General features: G+C 44.3%; 1 protein-coding gene across 1 annotated transcript in view; it reads right to left on the minus strand.

The window, feature by feature from the left end:
• col9a2 (procollagen, type IX, alpha 2) overlaps positions 1-19,160 on the minus strand; it is a 174,117-nt gene that overhangs the window by 49,289 nt on the left and 105,668 nt on the right. Inside the window, exons 13-15 of the mRNA XM_063033572.1 lie at positions 3,739-3,792; positions 2,914-2,967; positions 2,432-2,485 (exon numbers count right to left, since the gene is read on the minus strand). Of these exons, the coding sequence (XP_062889642.1) occupies positions 2,432-2,485; positions 2,914-2,967; positions 3,739-3,792 (162 nt within the window). The remainder of the gene's footprint in view (positions 1-2,431; positions 2,486-2,913; positions 2,968-3,738; positions 3,793-19,160) is intronic.

The raw sequence follows: 19,160 nt of genomic DNA on the forward strand, positions 1-19,160 counted from the left end.
CTGCCACCCCTGCTGAGTTGCTCCAGCATTTTGTGTGTGTTGGGCAAATTTCCCAGCATCTGCAGACTGTCTTGTGTCTATGATTACACAGGAGCTGTCCAACCACCTGAAGCAGGTGTTCCAGGTATCAAAGACGTTTGGCTCAGCATTGTAGAAAGAAGCAGGATTGTTCATGCTTCAAATGCCAACGGAAATTATTTTATTCAGTTATGAGCAAGAGCAGATAATCAACAGGAAAATTGCTACTCTAAAAAAAGTCAACCATGTGGACAGAATCAATAGCTGCAGAGAATCTGGAAAGGTGTACAATGGGATCACAAGACAGGAGATTAAGGAAACAGCAGGAAGATAAATGGATGAGGTTGGGAGGTGGATGAGGGTGGGTGAGACTGAGAGGAACGCTGTAAGGTGGTGGGAGCGTTGGATTGGGAGAATGAGAGAATGTGAGTGGATCTACTGTGGAGAATATTGCTTAAAAAGAGAAAGACTACAGAACATGGGTGGACAGAAGGACTTGCTTGGCCTCATGCACAAAGTTAACCTGCAGGTACAGCAAATAATTTGGAAGATAACCTTATTGCAATAGGAATGGAGAATAACAGTCTTTTTACAACTGGATAGAGCATTAGGGAGCACACACTTGGAGACCTGGAGACAGTTTATGCCTCTTTATTTAATGTGCCATATATTGATAGTTCTGAAAAGTGTCAGAAATTGGTTCTTGATATGAAAGGGCTGTCTTATAAAGAAAGGTTAAGCAGGTTGGGCTGACTGATTGGAGTTTTGGAAAAAGACTAGGAGATCCTATCAAATCATATAAGATTAAGAGGATGTCATGTTAGAGATTTAGAGATTAATTTTATTTGTCACATTTACATCGAAACATACAGTGAAATGCATCATTTCATGTCATCATTTACGATGTGCTAGGGGCAGACATACTTCCAGCACCAAAACAGCATGCCCGCAACTTACTAACCCTAACCTGTATGTCGTTTTGGAATTGAGGAGGAAACCTACACAGTTACAGGGTGAACATACAAGCGCCTTACACTCAGCAGCAGGAATTGAACCACGATCTTCTAATCACTGGCACTGCAGAGCATTACACTAACTGCTGGTGCTGAGTAAAAGAGATTTCCCTTCATGGGGTAATCAGAAAATGAAAGCCTAGTTTCAGAATAGAGATTTGGTCTTCTTCTCACTTCTGACAAAAGTTCTTCAACCTGGAGCACTAACAGTTTCTCTGCCCAAGGATGCTGCCTGACCTGCTGAGTTTTTCCAGTATATTCGATGTTTATATTACATGGGAAGGAATTTCTTCTGCTAAAGCCCTATGAACCTTTGGAATTGCTTAGCTTGGAGGAACAATAATATTTTATTAATTCAAGGCCATGGTAGTTACAGTTTCAGTCGCGACTTGTGCTGGCAATGTTGGAACCCAAGTGCAGAGGAAAGACAGACTCCAGTGGAGAAATGGTGACCCGACTTTATCCATAAGAATTCCAACAGAACATCGGTGGCTCAAGGATTCTGTGTTATTTGTATTATTTAAGTGGACGCCCAAATAGCAGCAATGGTGGGGTCCTAGTTTTAAGAATGTTACATCTTGCGATGTCAATTGACAGAGCCACCAATGTTCTGTTGGAATTCTTATGAATGAACTCTGGTCATAGTCGTTACATCCGAGTCTGACTTGCCTTTGCATCTGGGTTTGGACATTGCCAGCGCACATCATTTATGTGTTGTGTCTTGTTCTGATGAGCATTGTGGGTACACTATATTGGCGCTGTAAGGTTTAGTTACACTCGCGGGCCGCCTCCAGCACATCATTAGTTATGTTGGTTTCATTGCAAACAACACACTTCACTGCTTTGATGGACAGATGACAAATAAATGAATCCCTATCTGAATCTGAATATGACACAATCTTCCTGAATGGAGGGACAGACTCAAGCAGCTCAAAGACTATTCCCATCATTTTCTTAAGTCCTGATGATTTCTAGGAACAGCAGGTGCAACTGTAATAACCTAGGGGTCAGTTAAAGACTATCTCTATCTTTCCTGGGTTTTGATCTGAGAATAAAATGAAGAGGTTCTGTTTCAGGAGCTTCACTCTGCGTTGCATTTTACTGTTCCACCAATTCCAGCTTGCTATGTGTCACCAACTTGTTGAAATTTAGTTTTTTGATCTTCTGGGAGCCATTAATGATTATTTTAACCACAAAAATTGAATCTAAGTATAATACAAAGCTGAACAGGGCTTTTGTATGTGTCGATGAACCAAACCCAGTGAACATTTCCGACTGACTGGAAGTTTCAGCTCCAGGCAGCTGTGAAATGCAGAACTTTCTCATCGTCACCCCAACATTGAGACCATTGCAGGAAAAGGTAGGAAGCAAGGTGAGATGCAAGCTTTCTTTTCACTCACCGGAGGACCGCTCAGGCCAATGGGACCAACCATCCCCTTGTATCCACGAACACCCTACAGAGAAAAAGAAGCCATGAATGAGCCACTGCATAATGTCTCTGAGATTTAACAAGGCTTGTTGAATTTTTCCCCAAATCATTCTAAAAACATCCTCATGTTTGTCTTTGTGCATGACATAACTCTGCTCACAACTTTCCTTTTGCTAGCTGCACTTTTTGATCAGAAACCTTGTCCAACACTTAATCCAAAATTCGTAGTCAAAAAGTGCCTGGCCACAGAGGTGCGATGCTAAATCTAGGGCATGAAAGGTAAACCAGCCGATGTGTTAAACAACTCTGCACAGCTTACTGAAAGATGGTGACACATCGCTGTTGCTTGAGGTGAGTTCTTTTTGCAGAACGCGCGTGACTGAGAAAGAATCCACCAGATCACATCTCTCATGTCAAGAAAGTAATCAAGAGATAACTTCAAAAGTTCCTTACCCCTTCACCTTTTGCTCCCATCATACCAGGGTATCCCCGAAGGCCCTGAGGTCCCTGTAGATTTGAAAAGAAGGTGTAAATTATTAATTCTTATGAAAAGTACACTTAATTTCAATATTATATCCAATACTCCTAATGTTCTACTATTTGGAGCCATGTTTCTAAAAGCCTGAAATTCCTCTCAGCTTGCTCCACCAGTGAAGGGGTAGAGGATAATGCTTCTAGCCGTTGTCTCTGGATTCTGAGATTCAACTCTCAGCTGGACTGAATTCATTCAATATTTCTCCAAAATCTTAGATAAGGCAATTAGAAAAGCCATTGCATCTCCTACTTTACCATCATATATTCTCAACACTGGCCTCACCAGCTACAACCCAGCAGCATTAGTGAACTGGGCCAATAAAACAATAATGGCTTCTGCTGGGAGTACTTTTTAAACATTTACAATTACATGCTGGGAACTGAAAGCTACTCGAGTTTTTGAACTTTGACCTGTGGAGTAGTTGATCATCTTTGAAAACAACATCACTCATTGTACACATGCCTGGTATCTTCTCTGAATTTTCAACCACTGTCATGTGCAAACCAGAGACTTACGGGTTATTGAACCCACGCACTGTTCACCTGCCATTAACGTACTCTACCTTGGTAGCCTGAATTTGGATAGCTAGCTCCAATTCCCCTTGGTTAACATCATCTACTAGACCAGACTGAGGTCTATTCCCTGTTGGCAAACTTCATTCTTCTGGGACCTTGCTCCCTATTAGTCTTTTAACAGCCAAAAGTTTGGAGTTCCTACAGTGGAATTAAACAAAAATACTTCACTGGTGGGCCAGGGATGCCTTGTTCTCCAGAGATACCAGGTGCACCTTTAATACCCTAGAAAGAAAAAGAAAAAAAAATATTAACCTCTTAATTGATAAACATTTAATAGAACATAGAACATAAAACAGTATAGGCCCTTAGCCCAGAAATGCGTGATGGCCTATATAAACTTACTCCATGATCAATCTAACCCCTTCCTCCTACACAGCTGATAACCCTCCAATTTACTTTAATCCATGTGGCTCTGTAAAAAGTCCCTATTGTATCAGCCTTTACAACCAACCGCAACAGTGCATTCCAGACACCTACCAATCTTTGTGTAAAAAACCTACCTCTGATGCCCTCTAAACTTTACTCTACTCACTTTAAGAGGATGTCCACAGGTATTAGTCATTGCTACCCTGGGAAAAAGGCATTGGTTGTCCAATCTATCTATCCTCTTATAATTTTATACATCTCTATCAATCACCTCTCATCACCTTTTGCTCCAAAGATAAAAACCTTAACTTTCTCAACCTATTCTCACAAAACATGCTCTCTAATCCTGGCAGCTTCCTGGTAAATCTCCTCTGCCCTCTTTCTAAAGCTTCCACCTCCTTCTTATAATGAAGTGACCGGAACTGAACACAATATTCCAAGTGTGGTCCAACCAGAGTTTTATAAAGCTACAACATTACTTCATGGTCCTTGAACTTATTACCCCAATTCATGAAGCCCAGCACACCATCTACCTTCTTAACCACCCTATCACCTTGCATGATAACTTTGAGGGATCAATGGACTTGGACCCCAACATTCATCCATTGTGTTCCTCTACAATGCTTAGAACTCTGCTATTAACCTTGTACTTTACCTTCAAATTTGACCTTCCAAAGTGTATCACTTCACACTTTCCTGGGTGGAACTCCATCTGTCACTTCTCAGCCCAGTTCTGTATCCTGTCTATGCCCCATTATAACCTATGAAAATCTTCCACATTCTCCATAATTCCATGTGTCATATGCAGACTTACTAACCCACCCTTCCATTTCCTCATCCAAGTCATTTATAAAAATCACAGAGAGCAGGAGTCACAGAACAGGTCCCTTCAGAACAACACTGGGCACCAAGCTCCAGACAAATTATACTCTGTAATACACTTCCATGGAGAACAGATACTCTTTGGAGAATCATGCATTGAGCAGTGTGCAATCAGCAGTTGGCTGTTTAACCCTTCGTGCTATTCTTCTGCCCAGAACTACACCTGTCACTTACTTCCATTTATCATCTTCACTGTGCTCATCATCATTGACTCCTGGAAATCTCATTGTCAGCTGAAGATTGTCAACCATCAGCATTGGTTAACATTTGTAGCAGGAAGATTTTACCACTGTCTCCCTGTGTGTTTCCCAACTTCACTAATAAAAGGCCTGGTTCTAATTTTCACTCTGCTCTTTGGTCCCAGTGGGAATAGTTTCTCACCATCCACCCTTTTAATTAACAGAGGGAAATTCAGTTGGATCAACCCTTGATTCTTCTCCTTTTTAAGAATCGTGATTCTGGATTGTGCAAACTTTTCAATGTAATTTAGTAACAACAACCAGCTGGAAACCATGAGCCAGTCCTTACTGGAGGATCAGAGGTGGAGAGGGTCAGCAACTTTAAATTCCTCGGTATTATCATTTCAGAGGACCTGACCTGGGCCCAGCACACAAGGGCAATTATGAAGGAAGCACAGTAGCATATCTACTTCCCTAGGAGTTTGTGAAGATTGGGCATGAATCTAAAACTTTGACAAACTTCCATAGATATGTAGTGGAGAGTATATTGTCTGCCTGCATCTCAGGCTGGTACAGAAACACCAATCCCCTTGAATGGAAAATCCTACAAAAAGTAGTGGACATGGCCCGGTCTATAATATAAAACCCTCCCAACCATTGAGCACATCTGCATGAAGTATTGTCACAGGAAAGCACCATCCACCATCAGGGACCACCCCCAAAACCCAGGACATGCTCTCTTCTCACTGCTGCCATCAAGAAGAGGTACAGGAGCCTCAGGACTCACATCACCGGATTCAGGAACAGTTATTCCCCCTCAACCATCAGGCTCTTGAATAAATGGTGATAACTTCACTCCACTCCACTTGCCCCATCATTAAAATGTTTCCACAACCTACAGACTCACTTTCAAGGACTCTTCATCTCATGCTCTTGATATTTATTAATTAGTTTTTATTATCAGTATTATTTATTTTTTTCTCCGCTCAAGCTGGTAAAGCTTGAGGTATGGGCATAGCCAAGCATGCTCATTTCTCAATTGGTAGGGACTTGTGGGCTATTCTGGTGGTGTTTAGTATTGTGGCTTTCTGAAGCTTTACATAGATATAACTGTGAGGGCCTAATTGTTTAATGCTATTGTGTAGTGACTTTGGGATGACAGCAGTTGTGAATATTACTATTGGGACGGTCATTTTCCAAAGTCTTTCAGTTTCCTCTTTTAATTCAGCATATTTCTGGTGTTTTTCACTTATTGATTTCTGTTAAGTTATGTGTGTTTGGAATGACTATATCTATTAGATGAGTTGTTATTGCTTGTTTATCCTGTATTATTATATCTAGATGGTTATCATAGATTGTCCTATCTGTAATAATGGATCAGTCATAATATAATTTGTGGGATTCTTACACTAAAACTGGATCAGCTTGTATTTATAGTAAGGTGTGATTTTTTTAATGGATTTATATTTTAAAGCAAGATTTTGGTGAATGATGTTTGTGTAACATCACTTGATTGTGCTTGTGTAAGTAATCAGATTGAGTTAAACTGCTGCAGGATCCTGTTCTTTGTTGGATTGTTGTTTTTACTCGGCATTTTCTACATTTATCATGTTGAAATTTCTTGGTATTTTATTATGTATTTTTGATATTTTTTGTGTTAACCACTGGCCCTGTATTGCCACAAGGAGCCCTTCTGTTTCTGGGAAGAGGTCTCCAACTCAACCATTCGTTAACTTTTTCTTCAATAGTGATAATTCATTTATTTTTCTGGGTTGTGCTCTCATTCAAGTTTATTTTGGGTGTATACTTCTTATCAGAATTGCATATGCTCATGTGGAGCACTGAATCCTGCTTCTGTTGATGAAAATATATTCTGAGAAGTATTATTGGACTGTTGTGTACATTTTTAATGTCTGTTATTCCCCTTTCTCCTTCTGTCCTAAGTAGTGATAATCTAAGTGCGCTTGAGTGTACTTCATGTTCTCTGAAATTTGTCATTTCAGTTCTTATTCTTCTTTGTCAATTTTCCAGATCAGTTTCAGACCAAGATACTTTGCCAAAAGAATACATTAACATGGGTATATTATTACTATTATTTCTTTTCGTACTTGCACAGTTTGTTGTCTTCTTCACTCTGGTTGAATGCCCACGGTGGTGCGGTCTTTCATTGATTCTATTATGGTTATAATTTTATTATGGATTTATTGAATATGCCCACAAGAAAATGAATCTCAGGGTTGTATATAGTGACGTATGTGTACCTTGATAATAAATTTACTTCGAACTTTAAGGAGCTCAGCTGGAAACCCTGGAATCTTGATCCAAAATGTCAGCAATTCCTTCCCTCTCACAGATGCTGCTCGACCCGCTGAGTTCCTCCACCAGATTGTTTGTTACTCCTGAGACCAGCATCTGTAGTCGTCCTAGTGTCTCCTGTCATTTAACAGTTGGAGTACACGTGCAGTCCTGCTGAATCACCATTTATCCCTTCCTTCCTGAGATGCGTTGCCTAGAACTGCTCCAATACTCCTGGTGTGGTTTCTCTATAGACTGTTGTAACCTGGAATACCCTCCGCCAAATGAAGTCACATTCAGATTTTGACTATTTTCTGTACTTGTCCAGGACAATCTAATGTAGGTAAGGATGCCTAAGTACCCATCGGATCTACACTCTATAACTTCACACCATCTCTACGGTACACGCTCCACGGTAGCGTAGTGGTTAGTGCGGCACTATTACAACTCGGGGTGTTGGGGTTCTGAGTTCAATTTTACTGCCGCCTGCAAGGAGTTTGTATTTCTTCCCATGACCATGTGGGTTTCCTCCAGGTGCTCCATCCAGTTTCCTCCACAGACCAAAGAGGTACCGGTGATTAGGGTAACTGGTCATTGTAAATTGTCCTGTGATTAGGCTAGGGTTAAATAGGTGAGTTGTTGGGTGGTGTGGCTTGTTGGGCCAGAAGGGTCTGTCCCATGCTGCAGTATTTCTTGGACTAACATAGAGATCCTCGTAGTTACCTACATTTTAAATCATTTACTTTCCCTCAGTATCAGCAAAACGAAGGAGCTGGACATTGACTTCAGGAAGTGGGATGAGCTATACAGACCTGTGTGTATCAATGGTGCTGAGGTGGAAATGGTTGAAAGCTTTAAATTCTTAGGTGTAAATACCACTAACAATTTTCCCTGGTCCACTCATGTCAATGTTATGGCCAGGAAAAGGCATCAGCAGCTCTACTACCTCAGAAGGATGAGGAAATCTTGCTTGTCCCGGATAACTATCACCAATTTTTACAGATGCAATACAGAAATCATCTGATCCAGGTGCCTTACAGCCTGGTATGGCAATAGCTCTGCCCAAGACTGCAGGGAATTGCAGAGGGTTGTGAACTCAGCAAAGTCCAACACACAAACCTCACTGACTTGGTCTACACTTCCCACTGCCTCAGGAGGGCAGCCAATATCACCAAGGACCGCTACCAGCTCAGTCATTCTCTTTTCCCTTTCTCACTGAGCAAGAGGATGCAAATGTTCGAGGGCACAAACCACCAGACTCAAGGGCAGTTTCTATCCCACTGTTAACAAGCTCTTGGACAGACCTCTCACATACTAAAAGATGAGCTCCTGATTCTCCAGACTACCTTAACTCGGCGCATGCACTTTATTTGTCCATATGCACTGCTCTGTCTCTGTAACTACAGCACTGTATTCTGCACTCTGTTCTCCTTTTTACTATCTCGGCGGACTTGCGTATGAAATGATCTGTCAGGATGGCATGTATTCTAAAGCTTTTTACTGTATCTCTGTACATGTGACAATAATAAACTAATTCCAATTTTGCCAGCTTTCCCAATTTACTGGCACTTAATGCTTCTATCACTGTATCAATCTTTGCATCATTTGTAGGCCCGAGTATGTCTTTCTCTTCAATCATCTTAGTCGATTATAAACATTATGAATGGCTGTGACCACCAAGCAGGAGTTCTGTTCTGTCACATTGACAACCCGCCTTTTATCCCTGAGCTTTGTTTTTCTGGCGATCAGCCAGCTTCAAACGATGCCAACAATCTTTCTTCAGCTCATCACCCAGCTCTCTTGTGATAGGTTTTTATCAAATGCCTTCAGTAAGCTCATCTAAATAACTGTCATAAGGAGGTGGCTAGGAACAGACCCAAGTGCAAGACACAGACACTGAAGTACTAGGGACAGGACTAGGATACACGGTGAGGGCAAGGACATGGACACAAAAACCGGGAACCCAGAACAAGACTGGACAAGTGAGAGCTAGGAGCCCGGGATTGGACTTCGAGCCAGAGACTGGACAAGGACCCAGTACCTCGGTCTTGCCTCTGGCTCGGACCCTAGAACTGGGCAAGGATGAGGCTTGGCTGGCAGGCAGGACGAGGCTGGAGTCTTCAGGCTTGAGGCTAGAGGCGAGGCTTGGCAGGAGGCAGGAGGCTGGAGTCTTCAGGCATGAGGCTAGAGACTTGAGGCGAGAGGCTGGAGGCTTGAGGCAAGGCTCGGCAGGAGGCTGGAGGCCAGAGACTTGAGGCGAGGCTTGGCAGGAGGCTGGAGGCTAGAGACTTGAGGCGAGGCTTGGCAGGAGGCAGGAGGCTGGAGACTTGAGGCTTGAGGATAGAGGCCAGAGACTTGAGGTGAGGCTTGGCAGGAGGCAGGAGTCTTCAGGCTTGAGGCTAGAGGCTAGAGGCTAGAGGCGCCTCCTGGGCAGGGCGCGGATCACCACCCGACAGAGGCAAGGGACAGGAAGGGTCAGAACCAACCGCAGATAACGCCAAGACGGCCTGGCTTACCCGACGGAGGCAAGGGTTAGGAAGGGACAGAACCAACCATAGGTAACGGCAATACGGCCTGGCTTACCCAATGAAGGCAAGGGTTAGGAAGGGGCAGAACCAATCGTAGGTAATGGCAATATGGCCTGGCTTACCCAATGGAGGCAAGGGACAGGAAGGGATAGAACCAACTGCAGGTAACGGCAAGATGGCCTGGCTTACCTGGGCGAAGGCAAGGGACAGGAAGGGAGCTAGATACAGGGTGGCTCCAGGACAAGACTGCAGGCGAGACGAGGCGAGAGTTACCAGCAAGACAAGGCAAGGCTTCAGGCAATGCAAGGCGAGACGAGAACTTCAGGTGAGGCGAGAGCTACCGGCAAGACAAGGCAAGGCTTCTGGCAAAGCAAGGCGAGGCGAGAGTTACTAGCAAGACAAGGCAAGGCTTCTGACGAGGAAACAGAAGGCAGAGAGGGATACAAGGAGTAAGGACAAGAACAATCCAGCAGCCATGCCCTGGTCTCTGAATATATTTATGCAGCCAGCCCCAACGAGCATCTGCTGCCTCAATTAGAGCTCAACAAGAACAGAAACAGAAACAGACCCACTGAGTTCCTCCAGCATCTTGCGTGTGTTCTTCACTACCTTAGCCACCTCTTCAAAGAATTCAATTGTTAGTCAGGTGGGACTCACATTAGTACTGTAAGATGGACTGTTGAACTCACAAACTACCTCAAGGTGGCCTTCACTTTATTGTCTGCCTGCACTGCACTTTTTTGGTGACTGCATAGTCCAGTATTGCTTTTTCCTTATACTATCTCCATGTAGTACCTGTTGGATAAGTCCTCGGCCTATACCTTTGTAGTGTTCCTCTTAGCCTATATGCTGTACCATACCAATCACATTCTGAGAGTGCACTTCTTTACAAGGCGTGACCAAGTTGGAAGTCAGGGTTCCTACCCGCCCTAATCTGAGGAGACCATGTCACACATCAAGCTTTTTCGCAATAGTCCAATGTCTCTCTGCTATAAACACAATCAGACAGAAAATTTGCAGTATTTAGCCCTCACTGGGTAACCGAGCAAATTCAGGTGTACCGTAAGGTGATCACTGATAACACTCTGACAGGCGAGTGCATTGATAACAAATCAGTGATATCAGCTGTGGAGAAGCTACAGATTTAAGTAGGTGTAGCTGAGCACTGGTGCGACACTGAAGATAACTTTACCTCTCTAGTTGGGGTCCTGTCTTTGCCACAACACACACAATCTTTATCGAAATCGCTAGTGACAATGACCAGAGGAAACTATCCATCAACTGCCTTTACCTGCTCTTCTCTCTATCTAACCCCATTTGACCCCAGTCTGCCCTTTCATGATTCTCTATCCAACTGGTAGGGGGAGGATTGGGGGTTGGGGGGGCGCGTGGGCAGCCTTCCAAAGATCTTTTGGTGGAGGTTGAGGATGGCCAGTGTGGGGGTGTGGAATTTCCATTCCAGTTAGAATGACAGCTGAGGCAGCATTTAAGAACCGGGCAAAAGTCCCGGAGCAGCCAAGTGCTAGTAGACTGGGTGGGTAGGGTGCTGAGTGGCTCGAACAAGAGAGGTAGGGAAGAGGTTGCTGATCAGAGCTGGGGTGGCCGCATATCTTGCTGTGCGGAGGGAGAATGCAAAGTCAGGGAAATAATGTAAGTTTGGAGGTGGGACCTGAGAGAAGAGAGGGAAGAATAAAAAGGAAGGGGATTGTGGTGATTAAATAATGAGGAGAGACTCTCAGCTTATCTATACCAGGACCGGACTAAACAGGAGATCTGGGTACTGAATAATTGCAATGAGAGAGAGTGGAATATATGATCTCCTGTTAGAGAATGAGACAGGGCAGGTGGCAGAAGTTTGTGTAGGGGAACACTTTGCATCTAGTGATCATAATGCCATTAGTTTCAAGGTAATTAGGGAAAGGATAGGACTGGTCCATGCGTAGAGATTCTAAATTGAACAAAGGCCAGTTTTGATGGTATCAGAAAGGATCTGGCAAAGGGATTGGGACAGGCTGTTTTCTGGCAAAGATGTATTTGGTAAGTGGGAGACCTTCAAAAGTGAAATTTTGAGAGTACAATGCTTGCGTGTGCCTGTTAGAGTAAAAGGCAGGTTCAGGGAACCTTGGTTATGAGAGATATTGAGGCATTGGTTAAGAATAAAAAGGAGGTGCATAGCAGGTATGGGCAGGTAGGAACAAATGAGATACTTGAGAAGTATAAGTGTCAGAGAACATTTAAGAAAGAACTCAGGAGGGCTAAAAGAAGGCATGAGGTTGTACTGGCAGACAAGGTGAAGGAGAATCCCAAGGGCTTCTACAGATATGGTATGTTAAGAGCAAAAGGATTGCAAGGGACAGAATTAGTTTTCTAGAAGACCAGAATGGCAATTGATGCGTGGAGCCAAAAGAGATGAGGGAGAGCCCAAGTGGATTTTTTGCATCTGTATTTGCTCGTGAGATGAACAGAGTCTATAGAAGTGAGGCAAAGCAGCAGCAAGGTCATGGACCCTATACAGGTTACAGAGGAGGAGGTGTTTGCTTTCTTGAGGTAAATCAGGGTGGACAAAATCCCAGGGCCCAACAGAAAGGAGGCAAATGCAGAAATTGCAGGGGTTCCAGCAGATATATTTAAATCATCCTTAACGACAGGTGAGCACGGAGTATTGGAGGATAGCTAATATTGTTCTGCTGTTTAAGAAAGGCTCTAAGAATAGACAATGAAATAATAGACCAATGAGTCTGGCATCAGTAGTGGGATAATTATTGGAAAGTATTCCTAGAGACCAGATATATGAGTATTTGATTGATTGGGGATAGTCAGCATGGCTTTGTGTGTTATAGATCGCGTCTAACCAATCTTATACAGTTTTTTAAGGATGTTACCAGGTAAGTTAATGAAGGCAAGGCAGTGGATGCTGTCTGCAAGGACTTTAGTAAGGCATTTGACAAGGTCTCACTTGGGAAGTTGGTCCAGAAGACTCAGTTGCTTGGCATTCAGGATAAGGTAGTAAATTGGATTAGACATTGGCTTTGTGGGAGAAGCAGAGAGTGGTAGGTAGTAAACAACAGGAATTCTGCAGATGCTGGAAATTCAAGCAACACACATCAAAGTTGCTGGTGAACGCAGCAGGCCAGGCAGCATCTATAGGAAGAGGCGCAGTCGACGTTTCAGGCCGAGACCCTTCGTCAGGACTAACTGAAGGAAGAGTGAGTAAGGGATTTGAAAGCTGGAGGGGGAGGGGGAGATCCAAAATGATAGGAGAAGACAGGAGGGGGAGGGATGGAGCCGAGAGCTGGACAGGTGATAGGCAGAAGGGGATACGAGAGGATCATGGGACAGGAGGTCCGGGAAGAAAGACGGCGGGGGGGGGTGACCCAGAGGATGGGCAAGAGGTATATTCAGAGGGACAGAGGGAGAAAAAGGAGAGTGAGAGAAAGAATGTGTGTATAAAAAAGAGTAACAGATGGGGTACGAGGGGGAGGTGGGGCCTCGCGGAAGTTAGAGAAGTCAATGTTCATGCCATCAGGTTGGAGGCTACCCATACAGAATATAAGGTGTTGTTCCTCCAACCTGAGTGTGGCTTCATCTTTACAGTAGAGGAGGCCGTGGATAGACATGTCAGAATGGGAATGGGATGTGGAATTAAAATGTGTGGCCACGGGGAGATCCTGCTTTCTCTGGCGGACAGAGCGTAGATGTTCAGCAAAGCGGTCTCCCAGTCTGCGTCGGGTCTCACCAATATATAAAAGGCCACATCGGGAGCACCGGACGCAGTATATCACCCCAGTCGACTCACAGGTGAAGTGATGCCTCACCTGGAAGGACTGTTTGGGGCGCTGAATGGTGGTAAGGGAGGAAGTGTAAGGGCATGTGTAGCACTTGTTCCGCTTACACGGATAAGTGCCAGGAGGGAGATCAGTGGGGAGGGATGGGGGGGACGAATGGACAAGGGAGTTGTGTAGGGAGCGATCCCTACGGAATGCAGAGGGGGGGGGAGGGAAAGATATGCTTAGTGGTGGGATCCCGTTGGAGGTGGCGGAAGTTACGGAGAATAATATGTAGGACCCGGAGGCTGGTGGGGTGGTGGGTGAGGACCAGGGGAACCCTATTCCTAGTGGGGTGGTGGGAGGATGGAGTGAGAGCAGATGTACGTGAAATGGGGGAGATGCGTTTAAGAGCAGAGTTGATAGTGGAGGAAGGGAAGCCCCTTTCTTTAAAAAATGAAGACATCTCCCTCGTCCTAGAATGAAAAGCCTCATCCTGAGAGCAGATGCGGCGGAGACGGAGGAATTGCGAGAAGGGGATGGCGTTTTTGCAAGAGACAGGGTGAGAAGAGGAATAGTCCAGATAGCTGTGAGAGTCAGTAGGCTTATAGTAGACATCAGTGGATAAGCTGTCTCCAGGGACAGAGACAGAAAGATCTAGAAAGGGGAGGGAGGTGTCGGAAATGGACCAGGTAAACTTGAGGGCAGGGTGAAAGTTGGAGGCAAAGTTAATAAAGTCAACGAGTTCTGCATGCGTGCAGGAAGCAGCGCCAATGCAGTCGTCGATGTAGCGAAGGAAAAGTGGGGGACAGATACCAGAATAGGCACGGAACATAGATTGTTCCACAAACCCAACAAAAAGGCAGGCATAGCTAGGACCCATACCGGTGCCCATAGCTACACCTTTAGTTTGGAGGAAATGGGAGGAGCAAAAGGAGAAATTATTAAGAGTAAGGACTAATTCTGCTAGACGGAGCAGAGTGGTGGTAGAGGGGAACTGATTAGGTCTGGAAGTAGATGGTTGTCTCTCTGACTGGAGGCCTGTGACTAGTGGAGTGCCTCAGGGATCGGTGCTAGGCCCATTGTTGTTTGCCGTCTATAGCAACGATCTGGATCAGGAAATTTGCAGGTGACACTAAGATTGGGGGTGTAGTGGACAGCGAGGAAGACTATCAAAGCTTGCAGCGGGATATGGAGCAACTGGGAAAATGGGCTGAAAAATGGCAGATGGAATTTAATGCAGCCAAGGGTGAAGCGTTGGACTTTGGGAGGACCAATTAGGGCACGTCTTTCACAGTGAGCAGTAGGGCACTGAAGGAATTGGGAATACAGATCCATAATCAATTGAAAGTAACATCACAGGTAGAAAACGTTGTCAGGAAAGCTTTTGGCAATTTGCCCTCATAAATCAATATTGAGTACAAGAGTTGGGATATTATGTTGAAGATGTAAACAGCATTGGTGAGGCCCAATTTGGAGTATTATATGTAGTTTTGTTCATCTACCTACAGGAAAGATGTAAATAAGATTGAAAGAGTACAGAGAAAATTTATAAGGATCTTGCTAACAACAGGAATTCTGCAGATGCTAGAAATTCAAGCAACACATATCAAAGTTGCTGGTGAACGCAGCAGCCCAGGCAGCATCTCTAGGAAGAGGTACAGTCGACGTTTCAGGCCGAGACCCTTCGTCAGGACTAACTGAAGGAAGAGTTAGTAAGAGATTTGAAAGATTTGAAAGGATCTTGCTGTAGGGAGGGAGAATGGAAAGTCAGAGGGGTAAAGGAAGGTTGAAGAGGTTATAAGCAAGGATTGAATAGGCTAGAATTTTATTCCCTAGAACATAGAATACTGAGGGTAGATTTGGTAGAGGTACACAAAATTTTGAAGGGTAAATGCAAGTAGACTTTTTCCACTGAGGTTGGGTGGAACTACAACTAGAAGTCATGGGTGAAGGGTGAAATGTGAAATGTTTAGGGAAACATGAGGGGAAACTTCATTCAGAGGGAGGTGAGAGTGCATGTGGTGCATGTGATTTCAATTTCAACTTTTAAGAGAATTTTGTTTAGATACATGGATGGGAGGGGTATGGAGAACTGTGGTGCTGGTGGAGGTTGATGGGACTAGGCAGTATAAATGGTTCGCCACGGACTGGATGGGCCAAAGGGCCTGTTTCTGTGCTGTACTTCTCTACAACTCTATTACTCTAACTATAGGCCATCATGTTTCAGGGGAAGAAGAGACCTTTAAACATCTGAAGATCTGAAGAGAAGGTAAGAGGCCACCGAACAGCAGGATCTCTGGAGCAGATGAAATCCTTGCTTAAGTGCAAAGATGCAGCAGAAGTGGTCTCCTTGCGTGCAATTATGACAAACAAATATTGAGGGAACTCAAGGGGCCAAGCACGATCCGTGGACACATCCGAGGAAACGTTGACTACCCCTCTGCCTCCACAAGTCAGGTCCGACCATCTGAGTTCCTCCAGCATTTGTTTTACTGCCTCCAGACTAGAGCAGCCACAGTTTCTTGTGTCTAGATATTCCTCATCTGGAAAGAAGACGGCAGGCTGGGGATATCAGACATTCTGTTACAGTAACATCCTCTAGAAAGGAGATTAGCCCGATTGGAGTCTCTGCCACAGAGATAGTGATTAATGTCAAAATTCGGCTGCCCGTATCCTAATTCCAGCTGTCCTGTCCAACCATCACTTCATCACTGCATATTAAATGTTTTATCAGGGATAGAAGGTCGCATATGCCAGGTTTAGGATATTGGTATCCAATGAGTCCTTTGAGGTTTATGGTGGAGATAGCAGAGATGTTAGAAAGAAATTAGGAAAACCTGAAGAGGCCATAAAATGATCTGGGCAAATGGGATTAAAGAGAATGTTACAACCTTTTAAATTACAGTACTGTATACCAGAAGCAAGAAGGAACTAAAGAACGAATAGGTCACTGTGGGGCCAAAGAGCTATGTCTGGAGCAAGTGGATATGCATGAAGTCCTAAATTAATAACTCGCATCAGTATTCACCAGTGTAATGTGTAGAGTGCGGGGAGAGTGTGCTGATATTTTTGTGCATCACTGTGTCAGGAAGAAGGAAGTGTTAGAAATAATTATTGGTAGGCAAATCCCCAGATCTGACAGGATCTATGCCGGGAGGTTAAGTGAAGCAAGAAGGGAACTGCTGGGGCTCTTGTATTTTTGCTAGTCGAAGGTGAAATACCCGAAGACTGGAAGATAGCTGATGTTCCCTCATTCAGAAAGGACAATAGGGATCAGCCAGGAAGCTACAGGCTGGTGAACCTACAACAATGGTAGGAGAGATGCTGGAGAAGATTCTGAGGGACAGGATGCATGTTCACTCGGACAGGCAGAGAATGACGAGGAGTCAGTGTGCTTTTGTGCAGGTGAGATCATGTTTCACAAATCTGACTGAGTTAACTGAAACAATTGATGAAGGCACATGGTTTACATGGACTTCAGTAATGCTTTACAAAGCACTGGTCCAGAAAGTTAGAGCACAACAGATCTGTGGCCTGTTGGCAAACTGGATCCAAAACTGATCCGGTTGTACAAGGCAGAGGGTAGTGATGGATGGGATTATTTTCCTGATTGGAAGTTTGTAACAAGTGGTGTGTTGCAGCAATTGGTGCTGGGACCGTTGTTGTTTGTAATATACACACAGTACCCAGTTTATTAGATACATCTGTACACCTGCTCGTTAATGCAAATATCTAATCAGCCAATCATGCAGCAGCTACTCAATGCATAAAAGCATGCAGGCATGGTCAAGAGGTTCAATTGTTGTTCAGACTAAACATCAGAATGGGAAAGTAATTTGATCTAAGTGACTTTGACCGCAGAATGATTGTTGGTGCCAGACAGGGTAGTTTGAGCATTTCAGAAATTGCTGAATTCTTGGGAATTTCAGGCACAACAGGATCTGGAGTTTACAGAAATGGTGCGGAAAACAAAAAAGACATCCAGTGGGTGGATGTTCTGTGAGTGAATATACCTAGTTAATGAGAGTGATCAGAGGAGAATGGTCAGACTGGTTCAAGCTGACAGAAAGGTGACAGAAACTCAAATAACCATGTGTTACAACAGTATCATGCAGAAGAGTGTCACTGAATGCACAAAACTTTGAACCTTGAAGTAATGGGCTGAAGCTGCAAAAGACCACAAACATACACTCAGTGGCCACTTTATGTGGTACAGGAGGTACTTAATAAAGTGGCCAGTGAGCATATAGATGGCTTGGGTGGAAATGTAGTTAACTAGATCCGTAAGATTACATATGGGTGGGGTTATGTATGTATATCAAAAAAGCTTGTCTAAGGGCATAATGGGGTATAGATAAACTGGAAAGTTAGGCAGAGTGGCTGCAGATGGAATTTAATCCAAACAAACATGAAGAAAGAGTCAAATTCTAGTCAGACCTATGGAGTAAATGGCAGATACTTTGGGAATATGAGGTATAGAGAGCGCTTGGTACAAGTCCATGAAAAGGAGGGGGCGGAGCAAAATTAAGATGGCGCTGAATAGCGACTCCTTTGTTTGCATCTTCGGAAACAGCTCTATTTCCATCTTTGATATCTCTTTTTTCCCTTTTCAAGGTTTTTTGAAGACCCTGACCTGGATTTACACGCTGACTTCAGTCCTTTGCGGGAATGGGACCTGCTCTCGGGGCCCCACCACCGGCCACTTTTTGATATGCCAAGGACGTGGCATAGAAGACTAGTGCGCCTTCAGGGTGCTGGATTTTTGTGGCTCTGGAGATGGGCTGATTCAAGGCCGGTGCCTCTGACTGAAGCGTTGCGGGAGAACACAGAATATCGGGAGCAGCAGGCTAGCTGCTGGCTGTGTGCCTAGAGACCTGAGCCTTTCCAGGGCTGATTCTCTGGGTGCATGGCTCAGAAAAAGCGACATAACAGACTTCTAACATCAAAATCAGTGAGTTATTTGTTATGTTTCCCCTCTCTCTGCGATATGGGGGCACCTCTTTTTCCCTTATTAGGGAGAGAGAGAGAGAGCCTATGGTATGTCGAATTACTGCGTGAACGAGTAATGTTTGGGGTACTTCAAGTCTGTGTCTTTATTGATGCTTTGCTGCACACTTGAGTGCTTGGTGGAGGGCGCTGATGCTTTTTTGCTGGTCGGGCGGGGGGATCATGGCCTTGATGCTGCTTGTGCATGGGAGGGGAAGCTGGGGGACTTTGCGGTTCTAACATTGAACTGTCATTCATTCTTTGGGGCACTCCTCTGTTGTTGTGGATGTTTGCAAAAAAAAAGAATTTCAGGATGCACATTGTATACATTTCTCTGACATTAAATTGAATAGGTGGATAGGGTAAAGAAGACGGCATTTGGCATGCTTGCTTCATAGGCCAAGGTATTGAATATAATTGGATGTCATGTCCAGTTGTACAAAGCATTGCTTTGACTGCATTTATGTACCGTTCTTGGCGACCTCGCTATATGAAGAATGTGGTGGGGTAGAGAGAATGCCGAAGGGATTCTCCAGGATGTTGTCTGGAACGTTGGCCTGTAGTTATAAAAAAAGGCTGGGTGTGTT

The sequence above is a fragment of the Mobula hypostoma genome, chromosome 26 (genome assembly GCF_963921235.1).
Source record: "Mobula hypostoma chromosome 26, sMobHyp1.1, whole genome shotgun sequence".
NCBI classification, from domain to species: domain Eukaryota; kingdom Metazoa; phylum Chordata; class Chondrichthyes; order Myliobatiformes; family Myliobatidae; genus Mobula; species Mobula hypostoma.